The 16,365-nt window shown below is 51.3% G+C and overlaps 1 protein-coding gene across 2 annotated transcripts; it reads left to right on the plus strand.

Moving 5' to 3' along the window:
• The first annotated feature begins 10,357 nt into the window (after positions 1–10,357).
• PSMF1 (proteasome inhibitor subunit 1) lies at positions 10,358–15,165 on the plus strand. 2 transcript variants are annotated; one of them, XM_069952188.1, is made up of 7 exons: positions 10,358–10,380; positions 11,858–12,020; positions 13,680–13,762; positions 14,188–14,358; positions 14,446–14,499; positions 14,812–14,958; positions 15,034–15,165. In XM_069952188.1, exons 1-7 carry the CDS (start codon positions 10,373–10,375, stop codon positions 15,083–15,085), a joined length of 678 nt encoding a protein of 225 aa, XP_069808289.1. In that variant the 5' UTR covers positions 10,358–10,372; the 3' UTR covers positions 15,086–15,165. The 2 variants fall into 2 exon arrangements, with proteins under 2 accessions (XP_069808289.1, XP_069808288.1); XM_069952187.1 differs by lacking the exon at positions 10,358–10,380 and adding an exon at positions 10,575–10,774 and having other exon boundaries at positions 11,874–12,020.
• Positions 15,166–16,365: the final 1,200 nt, after the last annotated feature.

Here is a 16,365-nt window from a genome sequence, read left to right on the forward strand (position 1 = left end):
CTTTACGATTCCGCCTTGTTTAAGATCTGTCGGTGAAGACGGCTGGTCCGTACAGTGCATCATAGCTGGATATGGGCTGTGGAGCAGTCACTGACAGCAAGCGGAGATCCTGCAGATGAGGAGAATAAACTATTTACAGCAAAGTGGAGGACTCCTTTATGCTGGGAGCCTCCTATATATCGGTAATAGCGGTGTGTGCTGATCCCAGTCCCGTTCTGCTGCAGATTATCACATTCCCAGACGTTCAGATTCCGGCTGCAGCTGGCGGCTCTGCAAAGTTTCTGCAGAGTCTATAAGTTATGGATGTTCTGCAGTTTTAGTAACTTCATGGCGGCTTCTAGTAGTCAGTAATGCAACCTGTGTGTCTTCACCCCAGATTGAGTCCTTAAAGGGGTTAGGCTGGGGTCACGCTGCGTTTTTGCAATCCGTTTTTTTGTTTGTTTTTAGCATAAACAGTTTGTTTGTTTTTTTAATAATGGAAGTGAGTGGAAAAACGGATGCACACAAAACGCAGTGTGAACACAGCCTTATCCAGTATTGGAAAACATGGCCGCTTTCTTCCAGAGACAGCACCACTTGTCTCCAGTTTGGGTGCAGGTTTTGTAACTTAGTTCCATTAAAGTGAATGGAGCTTAATTGCAAACCTCACCTGACCTTAGGTGCTGTCTCTGGAAGAAAGTGGCCATGTTTTTGAAACAGCTTTAACATATCTTAGTAGCAATTTCTGATACAGAGAACTTATATAACATTGTGGCTGCCTGCAGCCACCACTAGGGGGAGCTCACTACATACTGAATATACATTGAACCCTACTGTAACGCAGTATGCAGTGAGCTCCCTCTAGTGGTGGCTGCTTGCTGACAGTATTATATCATGTAAGTGAATGCAGGAGGTTTGGAGCTCTGTATCTGGAGACCGGTTCTGCCCCCATAAAGATATCTGCACAATGGAAAAAGTTGTATTGTGGGAAATCTCTGTAATTAACATTTTCCAAAAGCATAGGACTGGGATGGGGAACCTTCAGTCCTCCAGCTGTGGCAAAACTACAATACCCATCATGCCTGGACAGCCAAAGTCCAAGCATGATGGGAATTATAGTTTTGCAACAGCTGGAGGGCCTTAGGCTTGATTGCTGTTGGAGGCCTATGAATATGAATGGGATCCATCCTCTTACAGTGTGTATATATAAAGGGGACAGAACCCGTCTGCAGAGACCAAGGAGGATCCGTCCCTTTAATTGTGAACCACAATGGACATGGCTGATCTGCTTATTGATCTGGTTATGGGACCCTGCGTGGCCGCCGTTCCCCTTGTCGTGGAGGCCCTGGAAACCATTGGATGTTATTGGCCTTGCTGCGTGGACACCACACATGATGATGGAGGTCCCCTGTGATCGCAGGGTTAATATCCTCGCTGCAGGAAGGACAATGTGCCTCTCACCAACCAGCCGTGTGGGCCGTTCCGCTCCCAATCAGCCTTTTGTCTTTATTTGCTGCTTCCAAACAATTTAGTGTTTGCCCGAGGGGTTTTATCTTAGTAAAATATGTAATGAACCGCGCCGGTGTCTGTATTGTGTCTGTATTCTGTGTGTGTGTGCACGGTGGGGGTTATGTTTGCAGCTTGTTATGTATATGCATGGACACACGGCGGCCTCTTAAAGGGGTAGTTCACCAAATAATTTTTTCTTTCAAATCAACTGATGCCAGTAAGTGCCAGAGATTTGTAATTTACGTCTATTAGTCCAGTCTTCTAGTACTTATCAGCTGCTGTATGTCCTGCAGGAAGTGGTGTATTCTCTCCAGTCTGACACAGTGCTCTCTGCTGCCACCTCTGTCCATGTCAGGAACTGTCCAGAGCAGCCGCAAATCCCCATAGAAAACCTCTCCTGCTCTGGACAGTTCCTGACATGGACAGAGGTGGCAGCAGAGAGCACTGTGTCATACTAGAGAGAAGCCACCACTTCCTGCAGGACATACAGCAGCTGATAAGTACTGGAAGACTGGAGATTTTTTTTTTTAATAGAAGTAAATTACAAATCTTTCTAGCACCAGATAAAATAATTGGGGTGAACAACCCCTCAAAGCGGTATTAACCATGCAGGTTATTTTCTCATCATTCTCCTCATGATGTCCTGTATGCTCAAAACCTGCAGAGAGATTAAAGGGATTATTCAGGAATAGAAAAAGATGGCTGCTTTAGTGCAGAAATAGCGCCACTCCTGTCCTCAGGTTGTGTGTTGTATTGCAGCTCAGTTGCATTGAAGTGAATGGAGCTAAACTGTAATACCGCACATAACCTGAGGCCAGGGGTGGAGCTGTTACTGCAAGAAAGTACCTGCTTTTGGATAACCTCCTTTAACATATGTGACTGATATCAGCCTCTCTGATACAATAGGGCAGGGGTAGGGAACCTTGGCTCTTCAGCTGTTGCAAAACTACAACTCCCATCATGCCTTGACGGCCAAAGCTAAAGCTTTGGCTGTCCAGGCATGATGGGAGTTGTAGTTAACAGCTGAAGAGCCAAGGTTCCCTACCCCCGCTGTAGGGGTTTGTGGCCTTTTAAGGTTCCCATAGTCATAGTATAGCCTGTATTTCCCCCGCAGGTGGCCATTTAGCATGTAATGATGATTTGCAGGGAATTTCCTATCATTACGGGAAGTTTTATTCTGATGATAGGAGGAACGTCTGAGCTTACACAACATCACCGGTGTGGAGTCCAGTCACCATATATATCCCAGGTGTGACTTGTTGGTGTTATATGCCGTCACTATGGGTGCCGGGATGGCGCTAGCCCCAGGACGGATACCATACTGTGCTCAGAATGGCAAAGGTAGCCTGGAACAGCCACAACATAATGGTGCGATTACACAGACAGATTATTGAAGCCAAAGCCAGGAATGGATTTGAAGAGAGGAGAAATTTCAGTCTTTCCCTTATGACCTGTTCTCTGTCTTTTCCTGGCTTTGGCTTCAATGATCTGTCAAGTAAATCTGTGTGTAAAGGCACCCCAGAGCACCGGTCTGCAGCGGGCAATAGCCAGGAATACACCGAGCAGTGTGGACAGGTATCTATATACTTATATTATCATCTTTGCACACCATCAGCCAATGACTGGTGCTTTTTCAAGAGAAATAATCTCCAGAAACAGCCTAATTCTGCAGACTATCGCTCCGTGTAATAGGGATGTTAACCAATGAGGACTACTCCTTGTGTCCTGTCACTACTTGGCATTGTCGTATGATGAAATCCTACAGGCCCGATCCGTTTGTTCTGTGAGATATAAGCTGCAGCCAGCGGTGTCTGACAGCGGCTTACTCTCCTGCCCCCGTGTATGCTCGGCCATGCTGAGCGTTCATGTATGTGGGGGGTGGCAGCACAGCTGTGTATCACATCCCAGCTCCTCTTTGATCTCTCTCCAGAACAATAACACCGAGCAGACAATGGAGGTTTTGTGACCCTGCGGCTGAATCAGCAGAGATTTGGTGACGGTCTGGTTGTGGGTGACAGAAGTGGCCGTCCTGAGAGCTGCTGATCCTCGGCTCCTCGTCTTACTCATCCATCTTGTGGCTTCAGTTTCAGCTCTTTAATCTTCCTTTGCCTCTGGGGAAAATACCTTCATTTCTGCCAGGACGTCAGGTACATGGGAGCTGTCAGCGGGGGGTGACAGCCGAATCCTGGCATAGGTGCCCGACAACGACATCGCCCTCACAGGATGCCCCTGCGTGTCACCTGGATAAGAGTCCAGGTTAGGGGGTCCTACACATAAAGACGGGGGTCCTGCACATTACAGGGGGCCTCATAGTCAGAGACAGAGGGTCCTGCACATTACAGGGGGGTCCCGCACATTACAGGGGAACCTCAGAGACAGAGGGTCCTGCACATTACAGGGGGGTCCCGCACATTACAGGGGGCCTCATAGTCAGAGACAGAGGGTCCTGCACATTACAGGGGTCCTTATACTCAGAAACAAGGGTCCTGCCCAGTACAGGGGGGTCCTGCACATTACAGGGGCTCCCGCACATTACAGGGGGTCCTGCACATGCAATTGCCTCTGAAACCATGTGATTTTTAGTCTCAGAGACTCCGGCTGCAGTGAGGTCCCTTTCACCCTTCGGCCTCTGGACAAACAGGTCGTGTAAGTGAAGCCGCCTGTCAAATATTTGTCTAAACTTTTTTTTGTGCACTTTAGCAGATTTCAGTGTTTTTCTGACTTTTTCCAGCAGTTCTGGATCCTATGTGGGGTCACTTATAGGGGCTGCAATGACCTTTGACCCTCCATGGGTGGTGGATATCCAGGGGAATCGGTCTCTGAAATTGCAGCCTAGGTGGCACCAGGGATCGGGCTATATTTGATTACACTGCATGATGTCAGGTCCCATAGACTGTGATGGGGGCAGTGTGATGTCGTGCACAGTGCGGGTAATGGGGGCAGTATGATGTCAGGTCCCATAGACTGTGATGGGGGCAGCGTGATGTCAGGTCCCCTATAGACTGTGATGGGGGCAGCGTGATGTCAGGTCCCCTATAGACTGTGATGGGGGCAGTATGATGTCAGGTCCCATAGACTGTGATGGGGGCAGCGTGATGTCAGGTCCCCTATAGACTGTGATGGGGGCAGCGTGATGTCAGGTCCCCTATAGACTGTGATGGGGGCAGCGTGATGTCAGGTCCCCTATAGACTATGATGGGGGCAGCGTGATGTCAGGTCCCCTATAGACTGTGATGGGGGCAGCGTGATGTCGTGCACAGTGCGGGTAATGGGGGCAGCGTGATGTTCCTTGCTCTAGTCTCTCACTCTCTGCAATCTTTCTGTAAAACTCCCCAGTTACATAAGGAGGAGGATTTCATCACCGTCCCTGTGTATTTACCCGCCGCTCCTCACTGTCTGGAATAGACGACTTGTTTTCTCTTCTGGGATCTGTCTGTCTGTCACACACATCGCCTGTGGCTCCGGCCCGGCCTGTATAGAATCCACTGACCAGGACTGTGAAGAACTCACAGCATACCTGCATACTTTGTTACCCCAGTTGTCGCTTCCCCTCCCCCCCACCCCGCTGGGCCCGAATACCATCAGGCTCTGGCATTCTCCTCACACACTGCATGTTTTGCTGGAAACACAGAGTGCCATCTGGAAATACTTAATCCCAGCTCCAATGGCCGACCATTCACACAGAGCGCTGCTCACACTCCCAGCTCCAATAGCCGACGATTCACACAGAGCGATTCTCACACTCCCGGCCCCAATGGCTGACCATTCACACAGAGCGCGGCCCACACTCCCGGCTCCAATGGCTGACCATTCACACAGAGCGTGGCCCACACTCCCAGCTCCAATGGCCGACCATTCACACAGAGCGCGGCCCACACTCCCAGCTCCAATGGCCAACCATTCACACAGAGCGTGGCCCACACCCCCAGCTCCAATGGCTGACCATTCACACAAAGCGCGGCCCACACTCCCGGCCCCAATGGCTGACCATTCACACAGAGCGCGGCCCACACTCCCGGCTCCAATGGCTGACCATTCACACAGAGCGCGGCCCACACCCCCAGCTCCAATGGCTGACCATTCACACAGAGCGCGGCCCACACTCTTGGCTCCGATGGCTGACCATTCACACAGAGCGCGGCCCACACCCCTAGCTCCAATAGCCGACCATTCACACAGAGCGTGGCCCACACCCCCAGCTCCAATGGCTGACCATTCACACAGAGCGCGGCCCACACCCCCAGCTCCAATAGCCGACCATTCACACAGAGTGCGGCCCACACTCCCAGCTACAATGGCTGACCATTCACACAGAGTGCGGCCCACACCCCCAGCTCCAATGGCTGACCATTCACACAGAGCGCGGCCCACACTCCGGGCTCCAATGGCTGACCATTCACACAGAGCATGGCCCACACCCCCAGCTCCAATGGCCGACCATTCACACAGAGCGTGGCCCACACTCCCGGCTCCAATGGCTGACCATTCACACAGAGCGTGGCCCACACTCCCAGCTCCAATGGCTGACCATTCACATAGAGCGTGGCCCACACCCCCAGCTCCAATGGCTGACCATTCACACAGAGCGCGGCCCACACTCCCAGCTCCAATGGCTGACCATTCACACAGAGCGCGGCTCACACTCCCGGCTCCAAAAGCTGACTATTCACACAGAGCGCGGCCCACACCCCCAGCTCCAATGGCTGACCATTCACACAGAGCGCGGCCCACACTCCCGGCTCCAAAAGCTGACTATTCACACAGAGCGCAGCTCACACTGCCGGATCAGGTTGCATTCTCCTTTCTTTTAAGGGTGTGTTGTGGAAGAATGTTTATTATTATATGGAGGAAGCAGGAATCACAGGGTTAATGTAACCTGACCTAGGAGCCCGGGCGGGCAGGCCCCTGGATCCGGGGACCATAGAGCAGCATTATTTATTCATCAGCCATTATGTGAAGAGCCCCCCTGTAAATATCAGACATTGTGTCCTCCTTATCCCCAGCCGCTCTCTCTGTATATAGGAAAGTTGGGTGACAACTAGAGATAAGCACAATTCAAGGATCAGATGGATGGACCCGAGCATCATCCCTAGTGATAACCAATATGGCCGCCCATATACAAGGCAAGTCATTGCATGGAGCACAACTGTCATGGCGACCCATGGGTAACTCTGGCTACCACAAGGTTCTCATAGCCAAAGATCCCCCTAATGTAAGGGAATGGGGTCACATTGCAACCTGCAAATGGCTGCAACTATGACCCAACAATGGCCAGCAATCCACCCAGGAGGAATATTAGTCATGGCCAACAATACAGCACAATTCTAGGAGAGCGACCAACATTGCATCCAAAGTCGCCGTGTAGCATTCAGTAGCCATGTGGTGGTTGCTATTGAATGTAGCATTTAAGGGGTTAAAGGGGTTATTCAGGATTAGAAAATAATACAACTATTTCATGCAAAAAACAGCGCCACCCTTGTCATTTGGTTGTAGGCAGTAATACAATTCAGCTCCATTCACTTCAATAGATCGGAGCTACAAAACCATAAATAAACTGAGGATATTGGTGGTGCTGTTTTTGGAGGAAAGCGGCCATGTTTTTCTAAGACTGGAAAACAAAGAGGAGTCACATGATGCACTGCCTTATAGCCCCTGGTTCCCAAGACTTAGAGGGGTAAGGCTGGTTTCTTCCTGCCCCTTTATGGCCCTGCTGGGGGTATATAGAATTATTAGAATCAAACCTAATAAAATATCCCCACATTGGAAGCAATCCTGCTCTATTAGACATCCCCTTTTTGGGTGGGGTCACACTACGGAATTCTCACAGATAAACTCCGCGGCATTCCCTCAGCTGTCCACGCGCCTTTCCGCCGGCTCCATAGACACCATTGTATGGGCCGGCGTATTCCGCTATCCGCCGAAAGAAGTGATATGTCTCTTCTTTTGGCGGATAGCGGAAAACCCCGGCCCATAGAATGGTGTCTATGGAGCCGGCGGAAAGGCGTGCGCGCGAACAGACAGCGGAATTCCGTGGATATTATCCGCAAGAATTCCTCAGTATGAACCCACCCTAAGGCTAGGGACTGGATGGTGACATATAACCAGAGTCCCAGTATAGCCATAGATATAACTATGGTATGATGGAGCCGCAGGATTGCCCCTCTAGAAGGACTACAAGTCCCAGTATGTGTGAGCAGCTCGAGCAATGCAGGAAGCTGCAGGATCTCCACCGAATGACCTGATAGGAAGCCTCCGAGGTCAGAGAGTATTATATATATATAGGCGATAATCAGAAGGAAGACGTGTGACACAGAGGAAGGAAATAATGTGATTGATTAAGGAAGCGGGCAGTGATAACAGGGCGGACACTGTGAGGATGGTGACCGAGACACGAGGGGCAGATAGAGGACATCTCATCCGGTTCTGAGTACATCCCCCTGTAAGGGTTACACTGCAGCCATCTTATCCAGACAGAAAGCTGCACAAATCAATGGGATTCCACTTATTGCAGGTTTGTCTATTGAGTGCCCAGACCTCATAGCCCTGTGATGTGTCCCCTGAGGCCCGGACCTCATAGCCCTGTGATGTGTCGGCTGAGGCCCCGGACCCAAATAGCCCTGTGATGTGTCCCCTGAGGCTCGGACCTCATAGCCCTGTGATGTGTCCCCCCCGGACCTCATAGCCCTGTGATGTGTCCCCTGAGGCCCGGACCTCATAGCCCTGTGATGTGTCCCCTGATGCCCGGACCTCATAGCCCTGTGATGTGTCGGCTGAGGCCCCGGACCCAAATAGCCCTGTGATGTGTCCCCTGAGGCCCCGGACCCAAATAGCCCTGTGATGTGTCCCCTGAGGCTCGGACCTCATAGCCCTGTGATGTGTCCCCTGAGGCCCGGACCTCATAGCCCTGTGATGTGTCGCCTGAGGCCCGGACCTCATAGCCCTGTGATGTGTCCCCTGAGGCCCGGACCTCATATCCCTGTGATGTGTCCCCTGAAGCCCGGACCTCATAGCCCTGTGATGTGTCCCCCCCGGACCTCATAGCCCTGTGATGTGTCCCCTGAGGCCCGGACCTCATAGCCCTGTGATGTGTCGGCTGAGGCCCCGGACCCAAATAGCCCTGTGATGTGTCCCCTGAGGCCCGGACCTCATAGCCCTGTGATGTGTCACCTGAGGCCCGGACCTCATAGCCCTGTGATGTGTCACCTGAGGCCCGGACCTCATAGCCCTGTGATGTGTCGCCTGAGGCCCGGACCTCATAGCCCTGTGATGTGTCCCCTGAGGCCCGGACCTCATAGCCCTGTGATGTGTCGCCTGAGGCTCGGACCTCATAGCCCTGTGATGTGTCGCCTGAGGCCCGGACCTCATAGCCCTGTGATGTGTCCCCTGAGGCCCAGACCTCATAGCCCTGTGATGTGTCCCCTGAGGCCCGGACCTCATAGCCCTGTGATGTGTTCCCTGAGGCCCGGACCTCATAGCCCTGTGATGTGTCCCCCCTGACCCATAGCCCTGAGACGCCCCCTGTGGTATCGGCAGCAGATCCTGTAAGGTGTGAGAAGCGGCCTCCATGGATCCCAGATTGTCGATGGCATGGAGATCTGGGGAATCTGGAGGACGAGTCACCACCCTGATCTCTTGTCATCTCCCTCCTACCTGTACAATGTCTGCAGTGCGGCCCATGGGGCATTATCTGCTGCTATTAGGGGGTCCTGCTTCCATGAAGGACGGGTGTACAATCCTTAGGTAGGTGTGACATCCACATGATGCCAGGTCACAAGGCCTCCAGCAGAACGTTGCCCATCACACTGCTCCCGCCATCTTGTCTTCGTCCCATAGTGCCTCCTGGTTCCATCTCTTCCCCAGGTAAGTGACGCACACGCACCCGGCCGTCCACATCTTGGAAACCGTGACCCATCACAGCAGAGGCCTTCTTCTATTACTCCATGCTCCAGGCCTGATGCCCATTGTAAAAGGACGCTGGTTGACCTCAGGGAGATCAACCAAAACACCGCAGAGAGACCATCACGTGTCTCAACATCAGTGTATTCTAGAACATTGCCCCCTGGGAAATCAAATATGCAAAAGAACACTGCAGAGACACCATCACGTGTCCTGACGTCAGTGAACTAGCCAGACCTTCCCTCCGGGAAGGAACAACCAAGCCAAGGAATGTCTCCAATTAAGGAAACCACCCAAGCAAGGTATCCATCCACAGACAGCTGTTTCAGGGTACTAGTCATTGCTCCCACTAGCCAGAAACCTACTCCACACTGATGAGGGGCAAAAACCCCGAAACAGCTGTCTGTGGATGGATACCTTGCTTGGGTGGTTTCCTTAATTGGAGACATTCCTTGGCTTGGTTGTTCCTTCCCAGAGGAATGTCTGGCTAGTTCACTGACGTCAGGACACGTGATGGTGTCTCTGCAGTGTTCTTTTGCATATTTGATGCCCATTGTAGACATGATGGAGGGGGGTCACATGGACTCTGATCAGTCTGTGGGGCCCCATACCCAGCGATCTGACTTCTTTCTATCATAGACATCTGAAAGTCTGATCAGTGATCTCTGGGCCCCATGACCCTGTCCCCAGTCTCTGGTTTTCCTTCCTCGGACCCTTTTGGTCAATAATAACCACTGCAGACCATACAGAAGCGGCCGCTCTGGAGATGATCTATACATCACTATCCGGTCACAGGTGATCAGATCCTTACATTTATCTATTTGTCTATCATCCACTTCAAGGACTGAAGTCCCTGTTCCACTGATATGATGTGATATGATTTCCCTTTCTGCACATGGCTTATATGAGGACATTACTACAGTCACAGGCTGCCCAGAGGATGGATCACCACTGATATGATGTGAGGACATTCCTACTATCACCAGTGATGATAAGGTAATAGGATGTCCGTGCAGCTTCCTATGAGATAATCATCTGATTAATGACGTCCATGTAGTCATTCTCATAGTTGTAGATAACTCTCTAGCGGCATCTAGTGGTGAGTTACACGCAGAACAGCAGCTCTCGGATCTAGTCCTGCGTGTGAGGGAGCTTCTAGCGACATCTAGTGGCCGAGCTGAGCAGTGCGTGCGGAACCAGTACCTCGCGTCTGTAGCCGGTGATCCCGGAACTGATGTCTGCGGTGTACACAAACATGGCGTCTCCGGGGTTAGAGCTGCTGTATGAGCTGGTGTCTGCGGAGATCACCCGGCCCCAGGACTCGCTGGTCTGCTTCATCCACTGGGAGCTGATCAGCCACGGCCTCCAGTGTCTGGGCATCGGCGAGCAGGTGATAGTGCTGCCCTGTGGGCGCGGAGTACAGCGCTGTGCTGCCCGAGGATGGCTGTCACCCTGCCCGAGGATGGCTGTCACCCTGCCCCATGTTACAGCTGTGTCACCCTGCCCCATGTTACAGCTGTGTCACCCTGCCCGAGGATGGCTGTCACCCTGCCCCATGTTACAGCTGTGTCACCCTGCCCGAGGATGGCTGTCACCCTGCCCGAGGATGGCTGTCACCCTGCCCCGTGTTACGGCTGCGTCACCCCTGCCCCGTGTTACGGCTGCGTCACCCCTGCCCCGTGTTACGGCTGCGTCACCCCTGCCCCGTGTTACGGCTGCGTCACCCCTGCCCCGTGTTACGGCTGCGTCACCCCTGCCCCGTGTTACGGCTGCGTCACCCCTGCCCCGTGTTACGGCTGCGTCACCCCTGCCCCGTGTTACGGCTGCGTCACCCCTGCCCCGTGTTACGGCTGCGTCACCCCTGCCCCGTGTTACGGCTGCGTCACCCACGCCCCGTTTTACGGCTGCGTCACCCCCGCCCCATGTTACAGCTGCGTCACCCCCGCCTGCCCAGATGTCCCAGTCCCTCCTGTGTGATTGTAGATGTCAGTCCCTCCTGTGTGACTGTAGATGTCAGTCCCTCCTGTGTGACTGTAGATGTCAGTCCCTCCTGTGTGACTGTAGATGTCAGTCCCTCCTGTGTGACGGTAGATGTCAGTCCCTCCTGTGTGATTGTAGATGTCAGTCCCTCCTGTGTGATTGTAGATGTCAGTCCCTCCTGTGTGACTGTAGATGTCAGTACCTCCTGTGTGATTGTAGATGTCAGTCCCTCCTGTGTGACTGTAGATGTCAGTCCCTCCTGTGTGATTGTAGATGTCAGTCCCTCCTGTGTGACTGTAGATGTCAGTCCCTCCTGTGTGACTGTAGATGTCAGTCCCTCCTGTGTGACTGTAGATGTCAGTCCCTCCTGTGTGACTGTAGATGTCAGTCCCTCCTGTGTGACTGTAGATGTCAGTCCCTCCTGTGTGACTGTAGATGTCAGTGGACAGCTGTCGCTGCCATGGTAACATTGTGTGCCCACCCATCTCCACAGCTTCTCTCACCTGCAGGCTGCGGCTCAGGAGACGGGCACAGAGAGACTTCCGGCAGGATGGGCGAACAACAAGGAGCTGTACACCCTGCGCTACAGACAGGGAACCGCACAGATTCTGCTCAAAGCACTGACAGTGGACGGCACCCTGATAGTCAACGCCATGGTAAGATATAGCTGCATCTCTGTATACACTATCTATGTGTTTATATACAGTGTACATATCGGAGGGGCTGTATACACTGTAGATATCGGAGGGGCTGTATACACTGTAGATATCGGAGGGGCTGTATACACTGTAGATATCGGAGGGGCTGTATACACTGTAGATATCGGAGGGGCTGTACACACTGTAGATGTCGGAGGGGCTGTACACACTGTAGATGTCGGAGGGGCTGTATACACTGTAGATGTCGGAGGGGCTGTATACACTGTAGATGTCGGAGGGGCTGTATACACTGTAGATGTCGGAGGGGCTGTATACACTGTAGATGTCGGAGGGGCTGTATACACTGTAGATGTCGGAGGGGCTGTATACACTGTAGATGTCGGAGGGGCTGTATACACTGTAGATGTCGGAGGGGCTGTATACACTGTAGATGTCGGAGGGGCTGTATACACTGTAGATGTCGGAGGGGCTGTATACACTGTAGATGTCGGAGGGGCTGTATACACTGTAGATGTCGGAGGGGCTGTATACACTGTAGATGTCGGAGGGGCTGTATACACTGTAGATGTCGGAGGGGCTGTATACACTGTAGATGTCGGAGGGGCTGTATACACTGTAGATGTCGGAGGGGCTGTATACACTGTAGATGTCGGAGGGGCTGTATACACTGTAGATGTCGGAGGGGCTGTATACACTGTAGATGTCGGAGGGGCTGTATACACTGTAGATGTCGGAGGGGCTGTATACACTGTAGATGTCGGAGGGGCTGTATACACTGTAGATGTCGGAGGGGCTGTATACACTGTAGATGTCGGAGGGGCTGTATACACTGTAGATGTCGGAGGGGCTGTATACACTGTAGATGTCGGAGGGGCTGTATACACTGTAGATGTCGGAGGGGCTGTACACACTGTAGATGTCGGAGGGGCTGTACACACTGTAGATGTCGGAGGGGCTGTACACACTGTAGATGTCGGAGGGGCTGTACACACTGTAGATGTCGGAGGGGCTGTATACACTGTAGATCTACTGCTCCATCTACCTCATCTGTGTAATCAGTAACCATGGAGACATATATGCAGCAAGAGTTCATTCAGCTCACCTGGCTGGTGCAACGACCTAGAGGAATCCAACACCTCAACAGTAGTAGATAATAAGAAGGAGTGATGGTCGGCACGTCCAAGAGTAAAAAGGTTTCTTTATTTCTTTGCTTTAAAATCCATGTCACAATTCCAATGTGTATACAAGGCACGATCTGACGCGTTTCTGGCACTCAGCCCTTAGTCATCTATGACTAAGGGCTGCGTGCCAGAAACGCGTCAGTTCGTGCCTTGTATATATATTGGAATTGTGACATGGATTTTAAAGCAAAGAAATAAAGAAACCTTTTTACTCTTGGAAGTGCCGACCATCACTCCTTCTTATCATGGAGACATATATACCGTATTTGCATGGGAGCTGTATACAATTTTTAATCAATATTATTTGCAAAGTTTTTTTAATTTTATTTTAGATACTTTGGAACAATAAAATAGTTGTACAAGTTCCCATAACTTTTATCTACACTTCTGGATTATTCTGAGCCCAGTATGTGCCCCCACACCCCTTCCCCCCCATTCATTTGGCTGCGGATCAGACCTCTGTTCCCTTCTGCAGGAGCTTCAGTCTGACAAGGTTTCCGATGTCACCCTGACCATTGAGGAGTTCATAGACAGTACCCACCTCCAGCAGTACCACAGGTCAGTGCCCACCTCCAGCAGTACCACAGGTCAGTGCCCACCTCCAGCAGTACCCCAGGTCAGTGCCCACCTCCAGCAGTACCCCAGGTCAGTGCCCACCTCCAGCAGTACCACAGGTCAGTGCCCACCTCCAGCAGTACCCCAGGTCAGTGCCCACCTCCAGCAGTACCCCAGGTCAGTGCCCACCTCCAGCAGTACCCCAGGTCAGTGCCCACCTCCAGCAGTACCCCAGGTCAGTGCCCACCTCCAGCAGTACCCCAGGTCAGTGCCTGCAGAATCACACTCACCGTGAGTGAGAGGTGTGCCGAGTGAGTGTGAGAGGTGTGCCGAGTGAGTGTGAGAGGTGTGCCCAGTGAGTGTGAGAGGTGTGCCGAGTGAGTGTGAGAGGTGTGCCCAGTTGATGTGCAGGTTTGTGTCTCTTGCAGTGTCTATAAGAAGAGAGAGGAGTTGAAGCGTCAGCTGAACACAAAGCTTTTCTCCCCGTTATTTGGCTCCAAGAAGGAGAATGTGAGGACAGAGCGGCTGCGGGAGAGACCTGCAGAAGATGACCCCCTCAGAATCCCCTCCAGGGCTCCGCCATCACATCACCCTCCCTGGTAGGTGCTCCCCTCATTCTTCTATCATCTCTTCTTGTTACCATCCTCGTAGTGTCCCCTCCAAACCTGCTCTATCTTCTCTTCTAGGACAGACCCCCCCGGGCACATTCCCTATGGTGCAGCAGACCTGGACCCACTGGGGTGAGTTACCCTACAGCTATGTGATATGTACACAGTGACCCCACCAGCAGAATAGTGACTGCAGCTCTGGAGTATAATAGCTTTAACTCAGGATCAAGACAGGAAAATAAAAAAAAAATTTCAAATTCTCTAAAATGTATAGATAAAATAATATACATATTGGTTATGCAGAGAGTGTTCTACTATAGAAGATGATGGTTACTGCAGTGCTGCACACAATCTATGGGCATGGGTAGCTCTGTATAGGCTGCCACCATTGGTAACAGATTTATTACTCGCACTATACCGCCAGCTGTTGTTGTCTTCCTGCAGGGGGCGCTCTGGTGGGATGATCATGGATCCCTTTCATGCAGGTCGCACCAGACCCAGACCTGATCCCTTAGGTGGCCTCCCTCCTGGAGCAGTGCCTCCTGGGGCACGGTTTGATCCCTTTGGCCCGGTTGGTTCTCGCCGTCCTGGGTGAGTTTTTTGGAAAGTGGGTTGAGATGTTGATAGGACGTACAAGTTACTGACCTTCCTTTTCCTTCTTCCCAGGCCTGATCCTGATCATCTGCCGCCTCCGGGGTATGATGACATGTTCATGTGATGCCCCCGGTGGCCGCTCAGTAGGCATTGCACTATTCCATGTTATTTGCTGGTTTGGGACAATATTAGTATTATAAGCATTTTTTTTTATTTTAAGTGCATTAAAACTGGAACCTGCAGATGTCGCCCTGGACCCGGCTGCTTCATTGCTGTGACCCATGCCTCCTTATAACGCTCCAGCACTGATATAACCTCCTATTACATCCTATGTGACTGATATCAGCCGCTCCTCTTATAACGCTCCAGCACTGATATAACCTCCTATTACATCCTATGTGACTGATATCAGCCGCTCCTCTTATAACGCTCCAGCACTGATATAACCTCCTATTACATCATATGTGAGTGATATCAGCCGCTCCTCCTATAACGCTCCAGTACTGATATAACCTTCTATTACATTATATGAGACTGATATAAGGCGCTCCTCCTATAAGGCTCCAGTATTGATATAACCTCCTATTACATCATATGTGACTGATATCAGCCGCTCCTCCTATAACGCTCCAGCACTGATATAACCTCCAGACATTACATCCTATGTGACTGATATCAGCCGCTCCTCTTATAACGCTCCAGTATTGATATAACCTCCTATTACATCATATGTGACTGATATCAGCCGCTCCTCCTATAACGCTCCAGTATTGATATAACCTCCTATTACATCCTATGTGACTGATATCAGCCGCTCCTCTTATAACGCTCCAGTACTGATATAACCTCCTATTACATCCTATGTGACTGATATCAGCCGCTCCTCTTATAATGCTCCAGTACTGATATAACCTCCTATTACATCCTATGTGACTGATATCAGCCGCTCCTCTTATAACGCTCCAGTACTGATATAACCTCCTATTACATTATATGTGACTGATATCAGCCGCTCCTCCTATATTGCTCCAGCACTGATATAACCTCCTATTACATCCTATGTGACTGATATCAGCCGCTCTTATAACGCTCCAGCACTGATATAACCTCCAGACATTACATCCTATGTGACTGATATCAGCTGCTCCTCCTATATCGCTCCAGCACTGATATACCCTCCAGACATTACATCCTATGTGACTGATATCAGCCGCTCCTCTTATTATTCTCCAGCACTGATATAACCTCCTATTACATTATATGTGACTGATATCAGCCGCTCCTCCTATAAAGCTCCAGTACTGATATAACCTCCTATTACATCATATGTGACTGATATCAGCCGCTCCTCTTATAACGCTCCAGCACTGATATAACCTCCTATTACATCATATGTGACTGATA

Source organism: Dendropsophus ebraccatus, chromosome 14 (genome assembly GCF_027789765.1).
Source record: "Dendropsophus ebraccatus isolate aDenEbr1 chromosome 14, aDenEbr1.pat, whole genome shotgun sequence".
NCBI lineage: Eukaryota > Metazoa > Chordata > Amphibia > Anura > Hylidae > Dendropsophus > Dendropsophus ebraccatus.